Below are 15,165 nucleotides of genomic sequence, written 5' to 3' on the forward strand. Positions count from 1 at the left end.
GCTTTTCAGCTTTTCCTAGTTTAAGTGCTGGTTTCTCTCTCTGACAGCTGCTGTCCTGTTTGGAAAAGAGAGGACTGGACACGGAAGGCATTCTCAGGGTGCCCGGATCCCAGGCCAGGGTCAAGGTAATGGTTTGGCTTCCGCCGCTTCACTAAGGCTGCATCTCCCGCATCCTCACATGTGTGTTAAGCCAGGAGAGAATCCAGTCCCTGGCTCGCCGGTGATCTGTCTTTGGTCTCTGTGTGGGTTGAGGGTTTGAGAGGCTGAAGGTGGTACGATGAGCATGATGGCAGAGAGCGTGGGCCCTGGAGTCAGACCACCAACGCTTAATGAGCAGAGCCTTGTGCTCAGTGACACGCACTTTAGGCCATTTCGTCCTCACTTCAACCCCACGAGGGAGGTGCTCTTGTTGTCCCCACTTTGCAGATGAGGCAACCGAGCCCCAAGGAAGTGGTAGAGCAGCTTCTACCGGAGCCCTGGGCCAACTGTGTTTTCGTGCCCCTCCTTCCTGTAGGGGCTGGAACAGAAGCTGGAGAGAGACTTCTATGCTGGCCTTTTTAGCTGGGACGAGGTTCATCACAATGACGCCTCCGATTTGCTCAAAAGGTTCATCCGGAAGCTGCCGACGCCTTTGCTCACGGCTGAGTACCTCCCGGCCTTCGCTGTGGTGCCCAGTGAGTGTGCCCAAGCCCTTAGCCTGTGCAAGGATGGAGATTTGGATGTCACTGGCCTTGGTTGGAGAGGGAAGCCATGCAAAGGCAGGACTGCCTGTTCCTGGAAATGTCTGTTCCAGAAATGTCCAACCAATGGGGGAAGAAGCAAGTATGAGCATGTGAGCCCAATATGTGTGCCTATGCATGTGCATGCCTGTCCTGTGTGTGTTGTATGGCATGTGTGCATGTGCAGGTGTGTGAGGAGAGAAGGCTAAGGTTTTGCACACTACAGTCCCTATTAGTTCTCACGTGGACGCGTGGACTGGTTTCCTTCACATCTTGATATCCATGGGGTTGAGCTTGTCAGCATCGTCTACCTGTGTATCTGTGGACACACGTGTGTGCACGTCCATCTGTGTGCGCATCTACAGATCGCGTCCACCTGTGTGCGCGTCTGCAGATCGCGTCCACCTGTGTGCGCGTCTGAAGATCGCGTCCACCTGTGTGCGCGTCTGCAGGTCGCGTCCACCTGTGTGCGCGTCTGCAGGTCGCGTCCACCTGTGTGCGCGTCTGCAGGTCGCGTCCACCTGTGTGCGCGTCTGCAGGTCGCGTCCACCTGTGTGCGCGTCTGCAGGTCGCGTCCACCTGTGTGCGCGTCTGCAGGTCGCGTCCATCTGTGTGTGCGTCTGCAGGTCGCATCCATCTGTGTCCATCTGTGTGCGCGTCTGCAGATCGCATCCATCTGTGTGCGCGTCTGCAGATCGTGCCCATCTGTGTGTGCATCTGCAGATCGCGTCCATCTGTGTGTGTGCATCTACAGATTGCGTCGATCTGTGTGGGCGTCTGCAGATCCCGTCCATCTGTGTGTGTGCGTCTGCAGATTGCGTCCATCCGTGTCCATCTATGTGTGCGCGTCTGCAGATCATGTCCATCTGTGTCCATCTGTGCGTGCATCTGCAGATCAGCATGTATTGCACAGACCTTGCTCTATGTATAGTCTGCATATATATATTCCTGTCTGGACTTCTTCACAATCCACAATGTACAAACATAGTCTCTTCTATTTTTCTCAGAAAAATAGAGCAGCTCTCCTGAGATCTCATTCATGACCATGAGGTTCTCCCTGTCTGTCTGAATTCTCCAAAAATCTTCAAGGCTCAGGCAGTCTGATTTCCACCCCCAAGCTAGGGGAGGGGACAGGCATCCTGAGAAGTCTTCTCTGACCTTTGATTCTCACCTCAGTGTTTTGTTTTCTTTTTCCTTCTTCTTTTCTTTCTTTCTTTTTTTTTTTTTTAAGAGATGGGGTCTTGCTCTGTCACCCAGGCTGGAGTGCAGTGGCATGATCCTAGCTCACTGCAACCTTGAACTCTCGGGTTCAAGTGAGTCTCCTGCCTCAGCCTCCCAAGTAGCTAAGAATATAGGCACATGAGACCATGCCTGGCATACTTGTTTAAAATGTTTTTGTAGTGATGGGAGTCTCGCTATGTTGCCCAGGCTAGTGTCAAACTTGTGGCCTCAAGTGATGCTCCCACTTCAGCCTCCCAAAGTGATGAGATTACAGGCATGAATCATCAGGCCTGGCCTCGACCTCATTGCAAAACATAAATCAGATCCCTTCCCTATGCTGTTACCATCCTCCACAGCACCCTTGTAATAAGATTCCACTCCTTACTGGGCCCACCTGCTTCGGCTCAGGTCCTGCCTATTTCTGGCCCCCTTTCCTCCTGGCCTCCTCCTTCCCCACTGTCTGGTCAGGCCCTCCCACTTTGCTGTTTCCCCTCCTCTTTCCTTCCCTGGAGCATCTGCACTTGCTGCTGTCTCTGAATGGAACCTCCCTCCGCCCTCATTTGGCTGCTTCCTGCCTTTTAAGTTTCAGCTGGCTGTCAGAGCCTGTGAGGGGCCTTCCGTGACCCCACACTCCGTGCTGCCTGCTAGCCTCTATAATGATGCAGTGATGCCCATCATACTCTGATTTATTCTTTGCTTGTGTATTGTGTCTCCCCTCTGAAATGTAAGCTCCACAAGCCTGCGACTTTATTTTCCTCCTTCACTATTGTGTCGCAGGTGCCTAGACTGAGCATAGCACCTGACAGGTACTTGATAGGTATTTGTTGATAAGTGAGAGAAGGAAGGAAGGGAGGGAGAGAGGAAGGAAGGAAGGAAGGAAGGAAGGAAGGAAGGAAGGAAGGAAGGAAGGAAGGAAGGAAAGGAAGGAAGGAAGGAAGGAAGGAAGGAAGGAAGGAAGGAAGGAAGGAAGGAAGGAAGGAAGGAAAGAAGGAAAGAAGGAAGGTAGGTAGGTAGGTAGGTCAGTCATACGGGGTTGTAGGCCTGGGGCCCCGGGTGCTCAGCCTCTGTGTCTCCTATGCGGCTCTTCTCCAGGTTCCAGGCAGCTCTCAGCTGCTGAGTCTTGTCTGGCTCTGATGAACTCCTTCTTTGAATCTATAACTACTACCTCCTCCTACCCGCCTCCTCTCCCCGGAGATCCTGACACCAGGTGTGAGACGGCTTTTCCTTTTCAACCTTCACAGTACAGAGGGTTTCATGAAACCTTCTGTCTGGGCTCATTGAGCTCTCTGTCTCCCTTCCTAAGGGTGATTTGCTGGTTCATTGCATTTCTGACCCTGGGCTGTAGCCTGGACTGCATATCTGGGTGTGTGCGGCATGTGCGTGCATGCACACGCATGTGTGTGTTTATTTTGCTACACAAAGTACAGCAAGTGAATCTCTCCACCAGCACTGGTCAGGGCTCTGTCTGAGCCAACACTAGACAAGGAAATAGTCCCGCACCTTATGAAAAAAGGGATTCCTGGCTGTTCCCTGGCTTTCCAGCTCTGGAATTTCCCCAAGAAGAGACCAGACTGAGGGAGGGAGTCCCTGAGCCTCCCATGGAGACTGAGGTCCCTCCCTTCCCGCAGACATCCCCGACCTGAAGCAGCGCCTGCAGGTTCTTCACCTGCTCATCCTCATCCTCCCAGAACCCAACAGAAATGCCTTAAAGGTAAGAGTTACCATGCACTACCACCACTTTGCCATGTCAGCCCACACCCACAGCCATGGCTCCAAATGTGCTCATTTATTCATTCATTCAGCAACTTCTGCCAGGTGCTAGGGTTCAGTGACGACCCACACAGACCTCTCTTGAGACTTTTTCCTAAAGAAAGTGGATGAGTCCTGAAAGGGGATAGTCCCAGAGTGGGCACTGCAGAGCATCAGTTCCACGTGGTGCTAACAAGTGTTAGCACCTTGTGGCCAAGCCTGGATAAGTAAACACAGAGTTCATGAAACAAGATTAAGAATATTTTTCTCCCCAGGACTTCTCAAAGCCTTTGGTATATTGAGGCATTGAGAGGAATCTCCAAGTGGGATTAGAGTATGCAGCACTCTAAAAACTCAGTTGATCAGGGACCTCTTTTGTTGTGGAAAGCATTGCACAGCACTGGTGTTCCGTGCTGAATCAGTTTGGGAAAAGACCCTTAGCAAATTCCCCTTGTCATATAGGAGTGGATGCTCAGCCTTTGCCCAGCTCCCTATACCCTCTTGGCTGTCCTTTGGTCAGACTCCAGATGTGCCTCCAGGGTCAGCCTGTGAAGAGGCCCCAGATCTTCCTGTTTGAGTTTCTGCTTCCTTTTCAGTAAAATGAGGATGATAATAGCATTAATAGCATCTTGTCTAATTGTTTTGGAAATCATAAAAGTTAACTCATAAGGAATCATAGGGTAGAAGATGATGCTTTGCAGTGTATTCAATATGTGTCCTCTGTTCCTATCCCCTCTCCCTCCTTCCCTCCCTTCCTCTCTTCCTCCCTCCTTCCCTCCCTCCCTCCTTCCCTTCCACCTCCTTTCCATTTTTTCTTCCTTCCTCCACCCATTTATCCTCATTCATCCATCTATTCATCTTCTTTTCTTTATCCATCCACCCATCCATCCATTCATCCATCAATCCCTCCCTCCCTTCTTCAGTCCCTCCCTTCTTCACTCTGTCCCTTTGTCCTTACTGGCTGTGTGACTCTTGGTGCATTCTCCAAGCTTGTTTCCTTCTCTATAAAATGCATGCAATAATAAGAGCTACCTTGACCAGGCGCAGTGGCTCATGTGTGTAATCCCAGCATTTTGGGAGGCCAAGGCGGGAGGATCATTTGAGGTCAGGAGTTTGAGACCAGCCTGGCCAGCACGGTGAACGCCGTCTCTACAAAAAATACAAAAATTAGCTGGGTGTGGTGGTGCACACTTGTAATCCCAGCGACTTGGGAGGCTGAGGTGGGTGGGTCACTTGAACCTGGGAGGCAGAGGTTGCAGGGAGCTGAGCCAAGATCACACCACTGCATTCCAGCCTGGGTGACACAGTGACATTCTGACTCAAAAACAAAAACAAAAAACAACAACAAAAAAACTACCTTATAAAGTTGCTGTGAGGATTAAATAAGATGTACCAACTAAAGGCCCAGGAATACAAAGAATACATCGTAAATAGTAGGTCTTATCACCTTCCCCTGCTCTTCCCAGCGTCTCTGCTTCCCTATCCTTTCCTTTGCATTTTGGGTAGATCCAGACTCCAGAAAGAAGCAGCTGTCCCAGGCCTCACCAGGAAATGACCCATGTTCCAGACCTGTGGCCCTTTTCTACCTGGAAGCTGAAGTCTGACCCAGTTGTCTCATTAGTCTCTGAGGGAGCAGGGGGGAAAGTGTTTTGGACGCACCGCAGAGCAGGAAGTGGAGACACAGAGAGGCCGCGGAGTGGGCTCGTGGCACAGCTGGAACAGGAGCCCCTCTTGCTGCTCTCCCAGCTCCTGGCTCCTTCCTAGCGCCCCCTTGTCATGCATCAGGATGCCCTGGGGATGGTGGGGAGGCGCCAGGGATGGGCTGAGGTTTGAGGGAGATTCTGCCCCCTTCCCCAGGCGCTGCTGGAATTCCTCAGGAAGGTGGTGGCCCGGGAACAGCACAACAAGATGACTCTGTGGAATGTTTCCACCGTGATGGCCCCTAACCTCTTTCTGCACCATGGGCGGCCCCCCAAACTCCCCAAAGGCAAGGAGAAGCAGCTGGCAGAGGGGGCAGCCGAGGTGGTGCGGATAATGGTGCACTACCAGGATCTGCTGTGGACGGTGAGTGCTGCTGGGTGCTGGGTATCCCTCCTCTGGGTGCCGCTGCCCTGTCGCCGCTGCTCTCCAGGAGCCTGGGCATTGTCCTTTCAGTTTCCTAGTGTGTCCCTTCCAGGCCCTTTGTTGGCCTCTGCACAGGGCTGTGTTTTCTTCTTCCCCCTGCCTTAGTGACCAAGAAGCGTCTTCCCTTTCTGTCTCCACTGCCACGCCTCTCTGTCAGTCTGCTGCCATCTGGTCTACCCCAGATTGCAGGAGTTCCCCCAACTCCCACAAATAATTCCTTCACATCAAAGCTTTTATACTGCTGAGAAAGCCCCATCCCTGAGGCCCAGGATCACAGGGCCTGCCTAAAACAGAGCCCAGAACCAGATAACAGGGATACCCCTGCCCCCCTGCCCCCACTATGAGCTTTGCCCTGAGTAACAAGTGACAGCAAGGCGAGGAGCCAGAGGAGGAGAGAGGCCCCTCTGCAGGGTCAGCATGGTGCCCGCAGCACTGAGACCCCTCCAGCTCCTGAGACTCTGTGAACACAAGGTAGCACCATCTACCACTGCTGACCAGGCTGCTTTCTCACCCAGAGATGTGTATCCTCTTCCCTCCATCTGTTCATTCATACTTCCATTTAGTCTCCCATCCACCCACCCACTCACCCACCTACCCATCCATCCATCCATCCATCCACTCACTCACCCACCCATCCATTTATGCATCTGCCCATCACCCACCCACTCACCTACCCACCTATCCCCCCACCCATCTACCTACCACCCATCCACCCATTAATTCCTCCAACTCCCCCATCCACCCATCCGCCAATCTATCATCCACTCACCCATCCACCAATCATGCATCTATCCACTCATCTACCAATCCATCCATCCACTCATTCACCCATCCATCCATCCACCCATCTACCCAACCATGCATCTATCCAACTAAACCATGCATCTATCCAACTATCTACCCATCCATCCACCCACTCATCTACCAACCATGCATCTATCCAACTGTCCACTCATCCATCCAACCACAGTCCTTCCTCCTATCCCTCCCTCCTTCTGTGAAGTCATTAGGTTAGATTTCCTATTCCAGAAACCAGCAAGTGAAGCCCTCTTTGACTGTTCTCAGTTTCTCTCTGACCCTGCTGGGCACTCTTCTATGTTCTAAACACAGCAAGTGCCAGCTGGCACTCCAAACTCATCTAGTACTTCACACTTCTGAATTTTTGCTTATGCAGTTTACTCTGCCTGTAATTCTCTTCCCCCCACCTTTTTTTTTTAAATGGCAGAAGCCTGCTGTCCTCTGCTCATTCTTCAAGACCTCTCAATTCAAGAGTCAACTCCTCTGTCAAAAGTCCCCTACTCCTCCCTCATACACTCCTTACACCCCCATAGTTCCTTTCTTCTCTGCACTCAGCCCTTTGAGATAATGTTGCTACTAAAAGACATTGGATTGTTATACTTCTTTTTATTGGAGAGAGCTTTTAAAATTCAAGAAATTCCTGAATGTTTTCTTGTTAGAAAAGCTTCAGACAACATAGATGTAGAAAAAGTGAAAAGGGAGAACCCCCATCACCCTTGCCCTTCCCCGTGTGTGTCACCTTTAGTCAGCACACACATAGCAGAGAGGGGAGTTCAGAATCGACCCCAGTTCCATCAGACCCTGGGAGACAGAAACGTGTTGTTATCAGGGTCCATGGAGTCTGGGTTCTCTGACTTTACTGGGTTCTGATCCCACAGAGAGGCATGGGTTGAGCTGGAGGCCTCTATAGGAATCCCCCCAGTGTGGGCTGTCTGGAGGTTCTCAGAGCAGAGCCTGCCCCAGGTGTGTTTTGGGGACACCCCTGCCTGAGTGTGCCAGTAAGCAGCTATCCCTCAGCAGGTGCAGGACCCTCCAGCCTCTGTCGAGGGGAACCACTGTCCACTAAGCCTCAGGGTGGGCTCCACTCTCAGGGTCCCCTACTCCAAGGCCCACTTTAGGGGCTGAACGCCCCCTCCTCATTCCACCAAACCAGTGCTTCCGTCCCAAGTTCAGCACATGCGTATTTCCAAGCCCTGTGGGACGCTGGGCCAGGGAAGAGGCCACGATGACCCTGGAGGGGGCTCTGCCTCTCGGCCTCAGCAGTCCTATCACCCTGCCGAGACTCGATCCTTTCTGGCCAGGTCGCCTCTTTCCTGGTCGCCCAGGTGCGAAAACTGAACGACAGCAGCAGCAGGCGCCCTCAGCTCTGCGACGCGGGCCTCAAGACTTGGCTGCGGAGGATGCACGCAGATAGGGACAAGGCGGGGGACAGCCTCGAGGCGGTGAGTGCCTCCGACCCCAGACAGGTGGAGAAGGGCCCTAGGCGACAGGAGGGCACCTGGAGCGTGGTGCTTACCTTCCTCCGGGTCCCGGCTACCGTGCTACCAGCAACGGCCCAGTGAAGCCACCAGGGGGCGCTGCGGCGCCGTCACGGGGAGCGAGGAGGCGTGGCTGCGAAACGAGGGCTTAGCAGCGAGTTGGGGAGGGGAAATGGAGTGACCCGGAGACTTCCCCTAGAAGCCATCTCCTCAGCCCCATTTTTAGGCAGCCCCCGGCCGAGGGTTGGGAAAATGGGGGTCGCTCTGCGGGGTGTGAGGTGATTGGGGCTGGGAGGGGGATAGTACAAGGGAAGAGCCTTCCAAAAATACTGAGTATTCCTGGCAGGGTTCCTGAACACGGTTCCTTATTAAAGTCCCGATCAGAGAAATTGATGAGCGTCGAGGCTGCATCGTGCACGATGTGTGGGTGATGGGTCTTTATACAAACCTACATGTCTGTGTTTGTGGGTGCGTTGCATGTACCCCTGCTATGTGTACGAGTGCGAAACACAGGCATAGAAACACAAACACAGGCGTAGAAACACAGGCGTGTTTGTCTGTGTCTGTGTGTACACACATCCAGAATGTGTATGTCTGTGATCTGTGCCCAAGTGGCTGGTGTGCGTGTGTGTGTGTGTGTGTGTGGCATCTTGTGATTTTCAGCGTGAGCATTTGTGTAAGTGCCATGTATGCATGTTTATGCATCCATGTTTGGACTCCAGGCATACTGGCTCCTGTGTATATGGATCTTCCTCTCTCTCTCTCTGCAGACTCCCAAGGTGGCAAAGATCCAGGTGGTCTGGCCTATCAAGGATCCCTTGAAGGTGCCTCTCACCCCCAGCACCAAAGTGGCCCACGTCCTAAGGCAGTTCACAGAGCACCTCAGCACTGGTTCCAAGGGTCAAGAAGGCAGTGAGGACATGAACAGTCTCCTTCTACAGTAAGGGGCACCTCCTGGAGGCAGGAGCCTCTCCCCTGCAGGGAGGGCTCTGCACCCCGGAGCTGAAGGCCACCAGGGAGTTACACATGCTGTTGGCCTGGCCTGGCCTTCCCTTTCTGGGGTGGTCAGATGGGTTCTCCAACCTTAGAGAGCTTCTTGGCTCCAAGTAATAATCATTATGACTACCACTCACTCATTCATTTTAATAGTATTTAATGAATGCCCACCACCAGGCACCATGTTTTTCTGTTTGTTTGTTTTGTCTTGAGACGGAGTCTTACTCTGTCACCTAAGCTGGAGTGCAGTGGCGTGATCTTGGCTCACTGCAACTTCCTCCTCCCAGGTTGAAGCGATTTTCCTGCCTCGGCCTCCCAAGTAGCTGGGATTACAGGCGTCTGCCACCATGCCTGGCTAATTTTTTTGTATTTTTAGTAGAGATAGGGTTTTACCGTGTTAGCCAGGCTGGTGTCAAACTCCTGATCTCAAGTGATCTGCCCAGCTCAGCCTCCCAAAGTGCTGGGATTACAGGCGTGAGCCACCGCACCTGGCCCACCATGTATTAAGAGAATTATAGACTAGGCATGAAAAGAACAGACAGAGGCCCTGCTCTTAAGAGCCCACAGCCCTGAGGAAGAGCTGGACATAAAGCAAATAGTCACGAACCAAAGATCAAGTTACAAACTGTATTAGGTTTCACAAGAAATACAGGGAATAATGTATCTAGAAGACAAGGAAGCTGGTGTCGTCTGGGAGCGAGGTGAAGCTTCCTGGCACAGAAAACTGCACGGCAAAGGTTCTGCAGCAAGGAGCAGAGCCTGGCCAAGGATCTGGAAGAAGGTCGGGGGCTGATGTGCAGCCATCATTCCCAGGGTACAGGAAACAGCCTGAGCCCTCAAGAGTTTCCTTCTTGGCATTGGCACAAGGAATCCTCAGACTGTCATCTTCAGCAACTGTCTGGTTCAGCTCCTTCTTGAACAGATGGGAGCACTAAGACTCAGAAAAGAGAAGGGGCTTGCTTGAGGCCACATGGCAGATAAGAGGCCGTGGAATTGAACTCAGGATACCCATAATTATCATATAATAATTGTGATTCTTACATGATAAGCATAATTATCATATGTAATCATACAATGTCCATAATCCATCTTGACACAAAATCTTCCCCTCACCGCAGGCTCCTGTCCCCATCTGTCACCACTCATTCCCCTGCCCTCGCAGTCTCCATTCTGATGCCCGGAAGGAAGGAGCCTCGCAGCGGGGTGCACCTCTGGTTGAGCCTCACCACGTGCCCTCCAGCTACCTCTCCTCAGCCCCTGGTTGCGGGACTCTGTCACTGGCTCCAGCTCTCTCAGGAGGGTCCTTATACGTCTTCTCCCCAGTGGGACCGAAAATCAGTGAGGACTGCCCTTTCCAGACCTGGGGGCCATCACAGTTGTTGGTCTTGCTGTTTCTAGAAGGAAAAGGCAGGAGTTTTTTTTTTTTTCTTTCTCTGTTTTACAGCCACAGGCCCATGGAGTCAGCCAACATCCTCCTCTATGAAGTTGGAGGGAATATCAGTAAGTTCCACTGTGGGAAACGGGAACAGAGCCCGGGTCCCTGGGAGTTCTTCGACCTCAGAGTTTCACTGAGCCCTTCTGGGGGAGGCCAGAGTCTGCCTGGAGATAAGCCTTCCCCTCAGGCCTCTATCTCCAATGAAATCAGGCAGAGTCCTGCTGTAGGGTTAAAGTGCAAGTCTTAGGAGCCTATCCTAGAGTTTGGATTTTGCCTGGAGCTGGCCTCAGGCTGGCAGAGAGAGGCAGAAGGTTTGTTTAGTGTCAAGGTTGGCAGTTCCACCAGTGAAACTGACTCCTCTGGGACACCCTAGCTGGGATGGACCTCATCCCTGGCCCAGGGGCCAAGGAGGCCTTAAGGAATTCTGCAAATAAATGTCCGGCTCTGGGAGGTCCCTGGCTCTGTGGGAACCAAGGATGGGCAGCTGTTTCCCTTTGCATTCTCTAGAACAATGATCCTCAGACTTTACCGGAACCTCAGGATCCCCTGGAGGGCTAAGACACAGATGGTGGGGCCTGAGAATATGTGTTTCTGATGAGTTCCCAGAAGTTGCGGATGCTGCTGGTCGAGGGGCCACACTTTGAGGGCCACTGGCCAAGAAGCAGAGGCTAAGACATGGCATCAGTAGTACATGATGCACTGAGCGGGTGCCCCTCAAGAAAAGGGTTCCAAGGGAAGGAGTGAAGGAGGATAGGGAAAGGGCAGGGACCAGGAGTGTCTGCATCCTGGAGCTTGGCCTGATCCACTAGGGGGCTCTAGAGCACAAATCACATCAGAGTGGTTGCATTTTGAGGCAAGGAGACTAGTCTTTGGTAGTCTGTGTCCATCGGTCTTCGACTGTGGGCTTTCCCAGGGGGAGGGGATGTCACTTTTCTGGCAAGGCATCTTCCCTCAGCGGAGCTCAGTCCTCCAGCAGAAGAGGTAACTGTGAGCTGTAGCAGTTAAAATGCATACAGCCAGGGGACAGTGCTCTGCCTGGTGAAGGGCTCTGCGCAAGGGAACAGCGTCTCCCATAGCCTCCCACTCAACCTCCTTCACCCCTTCTTCCCACAGATGAGCATCGCCTGGACCCAGATGCCTACCTCTTAGATCTGTACCGTGCCAACCCACATGGCGAGTGGGTCCTTAAACAGAGCCCCACCTAAACCCTGCGACTCTCAGGAGCAGCCTGGATGCCTCCTCCTCTCCCCTGCTGGCTCTGTGTCCATGTACCCAGCATGAGAACAAAGCTATTTCAAGGGAAGGTCTGAGTTTTCTTCCAAGGCATCGTTCTCTGAAATGCCTCTCAGACCCCTCAGAAATAGACTCAGGACTAGTGCTCTCTCCACTCAGAGGGGATGAGGGGCCAGGGCCTCAGGGAGGGGAAGCCAACACAGCCCTGGGAGAACTGGACAGAGGAAGAACTTCCCTTCACCGTTCTCATGTTTTAACCATGCACACAAAGCCCTCGCTCCCCTCCACCCCCTAGCTCTCCAGAGAGTTGCTTCCTACATCAAGCTTGCTGTTATGACACCATCACTTGGGGCACTTGGATCTCCATAGGCTTCTGTCCATGGCTTCTAGACTGGAGGAAATTTAAAAATGCAGCACCTCTATCAAGAGATAGTTGGATTTTTTTCCCCCAGGTAAGATTGTTTTGAAAGTGGCCCTACAATGTGTAGTGGCAGCAGCACCAGAAACAAGACCAGGAGAGCTCTATGACCTTGGACAAGCCCCTTGCCCTCTCAGAGTCCTTCAAGGATGAGGAGCTGGGGCCTCAGGGAGAGGAAGCCAACATCGCAGCCATGATCAGCCCCAGGAGAACTGGGCAGAGGAAGACTTCGCTTCACAGCTCTCATGCTTTACATGTTGATTTGTATAACCTTGTCATTTTGTAATATGATATTTAAATTGTTTAAACATTAAAGGCACAAGTTCAATGTCACGCTTACTTTGCCTAAGTGTTTTTCTCTCCAGTCCCGCGCTCGGTGGGTGTTGTCCTTCCAGCGAGTTGACATGGGAGCTTGGTGACGAGAGCATCTTGCTGAGCTGCTCAAAGGGCTCTGGCCCATGTGGTCCAGCCACGCCTTGAACCCACAACCACCGGGGGGACAGGAAGAAAACTCAGAATGCGGAGGCATAGAGTAATGACAGCTGTTGCTGAAGGGTGGGGGCATTGCAGGGACAGCCTCTCTGGGAATCCTCTCATCTCTTACAGTCCCAGGTCTCGCCCTTCCTCCTTTCCTCGGCCCTGGGTCTGTATCCTCAGACCAGGTGAGGCTTCGCTTATTTGTTCATTTAACAATGAGTTTACTGAGCATCTAACATGTGCCAAGAGGTTCACAAATTTAATCTTCACAATAATCCAGTGTCTTCAGTTTGGGTTCCCCCAGAAGCAAAATGTGAGGCAAAGATTCAAGTGCAAATACTGGTCCTAAGAAATGCAAGAGAGTGGGGATATGAGAGAAAGAGGGGGAGGGAGTCTATAAAAGGGTGCCCAATCACAAGCAAGCTACCACTGGGGGCGTCTCGAGCTTAATTCCACTGGAGAACTCTGAGAAACACCAATGTGGAAGATGTCTCTTAGAGTTACCCTACTCGAGGGGCAAGGGAGCCAGTGTGTTTATTCAACTCCTGTGAGTCATTGGTTGAAGGCTGCTCCGGAGGAGTGTAGGTATTTGTTTCCTGGCACTTCCGCCTGCCAGAGCACAGGCACAGTGTTCTCCAATACTCAGAGAAAGCCCTCAAGAAGAGATACAGATACTGGCAACTAGACATTGGCCACTGTACACAGATGGCAAGTGCTACAGGGATATGGGTGGGCATCAACAGCACCTGCTTCACCCTGTGAGGCAATGATGGTGAGATACCGCCACTGCTGCTGATGGTGATGGCAATGCTGATGCTGCTGTGGTTGTGGTGGTGATGGTAATGATGATGATGGTGATACTGCTGATGGTGGTGATGGTGATGCTGCTGATGGTGGTGATGGTGGTTATGGTGATGCTGCTGATGGTGGTGATGGTGGGGATGATGATGGTGATGCTGCTGATGGTGGTGCTGCTGATGGTGATGATGGTGGGGATGATGATGGTGATGCTGCTGATGGTGATGATGGTGGGGATGATGATGGTGATGCTGCTGATGGTGGTGATGGTGGGGATGATGATGGTGATGCTGCTGATGGTGGTGATGGTGGTGCTGCTGATGGTGATGATGATGGGGATAATGATGGTGATGCTGCTGATGGTGGTGATGGTAGGGATAATGATGGTGATGCTGCTGATGGTGGGGATGATGATGGTGATGCTGCTCATGGTGGTGATGGTGGGGATAATGATGGTGATGCTGCTGATGGTGGGGATGATGATGGTGATGCTGCTGATGGTGGTGATGGTGGTGCTGCTAATGGTGATGATGATGGGGATGATGATGGTGATGCTGCTGATGGTGGTGATGGTAGGGATAATGATGGTGATGCTGCTGATGGTGGGGATGATGATGGTGATGCTGCTCATGGTGGTGATGGTGGGGATAATGATGGTGATGCTGCTGATGGTGGGGATGATAATGGTGATGCTGCTCATGGTGGTGATGGTGGGGATGATGACGGTGATGCTGCTGATGGTGGTGATGGTGGGGATAATGATGGTGATGCTGCTGATTGTGGTGATGGTGATGCTGCTGATGGTGATGATGGTGGTGATTACGATGGTGACGCTGCTGCTGCTGGTGGTGGTGATGCTACTGATGGTTTTGATGGTTATGACGATGGTGATGCACTGATGGTGATGATGATGATGATGCTGATGGTAAAGATGATGATGGTGAGGGTAATAATGTAATGATGGTGATGGCAATGATGGTGATGATAGTGATGATGCTGATGGTGATGATAATGATGGTGATGCTGCTGCTGTTACTGCTGCTGATGGTGATGATGCCAAGAGCTTGACAAGTTTAATCTTCACAATAATCCAGTGTCTTAGTTTTGGCAACGATGATGATGATGGCAGCTGTCACTAAGCAGTTACTGTGTACCCGACATTTTACAGATATTAATTCCTTTGATTCTTATAACAACCCTATGTGACACATTATTATTCCCTTTTTATAGGAGAGGAAAAACCAAGGCTTGGAAAGTTAACACTACTTGTTTGCATGACTGGTAAGTGACAGGTTAGTCTGGTGTCAAGATGCAAGCTCTACTATTTTAGACCGTAAATCTGAACTGTTTTGCCTTAAATACCCATATTTAAAAGTGTTTTGGTAATAGTCACCTCTTCAATGTCCCTTCCTCCCTCCCCCATCCCACAATACAAATAATCTCAGAATCAGAGAGAAGGTATTTCTTTTAAACCAAGGAGACCTAGTAAGGAGGGATTGACATCTGTCCTGGAATTCCTCAATAGGGCATTTGAAGCTTGTAGCTGGTTAACAGCCTCTGAGTGGCCAGCCTCAGTTTCCCCAGCGGCCCCATCTGAAGAACCAAGATGTAATGAAGCATGAATTTAGCCCAGCACTAGCCTCATGATCCTATGAGGTGAGTGTTATACCATAGTTCCACTTTACGGATGAAGAAACTGAGTTTCAGACAAGTTAAACC

General features: G+C 51.6%; 1 protein-coding gene across 1 annotated transcript in view; it reads left to right on the forward strand.

The window, feature by feature from the left end:
• The window catches only part of ARHGAP40 (Rho GTPase activating protein 40), a 50,247-nt gene extending 37,737 nt beyond the window's left edge, over positions 1-12,510 (forward strand). The window contains exons 8-15 of the mRNA XM_045362969.3: positions 48-125; positions 515-674; positions 3,569-3,651; positions 5,547-5,753; positions 7,913-8,053; positions 8,860-9,029; positions 10,530-10,585; positions 11,634-12,510. Coding sequence (XP_045218904.2) covers positions 48-125; positions 515-674; positions 3,569-3,651; positions 5,547-5,753; positions 7,913-8,053; positions 8,860-9,029; positions 10,530-10,585; positions 11,634-11,725 — 987 coding nt within the window. The 3' untranslated portion in view covers positions 11,726-12,510. The remainder of the gene's footprint in view (positions 1-47; positions 126-514; positions 675-3,568; positions 3,652-5,546; positions 5,754-7,912; positions 8,054-8,859; positions 9,030-10,529; positions 10,586-11,633) is intronic.
• The last annotated feature ends 2,655 nt before the right edge of the window (positions 12,511-15,165 follow it).

This window comes from Macaca fascicularis, chromosome 10 (genome assembly GCF_037993035.2).
Source record: "Macaca fascicularis isolate 582-1 chromosome 10, T2T-MFA8v1.1".
NCBI lineage: Eukaryota > Metazoa > Chordata > Mammalia > Primates > Cercopithecidae > Macaca > Macaca fascicularis.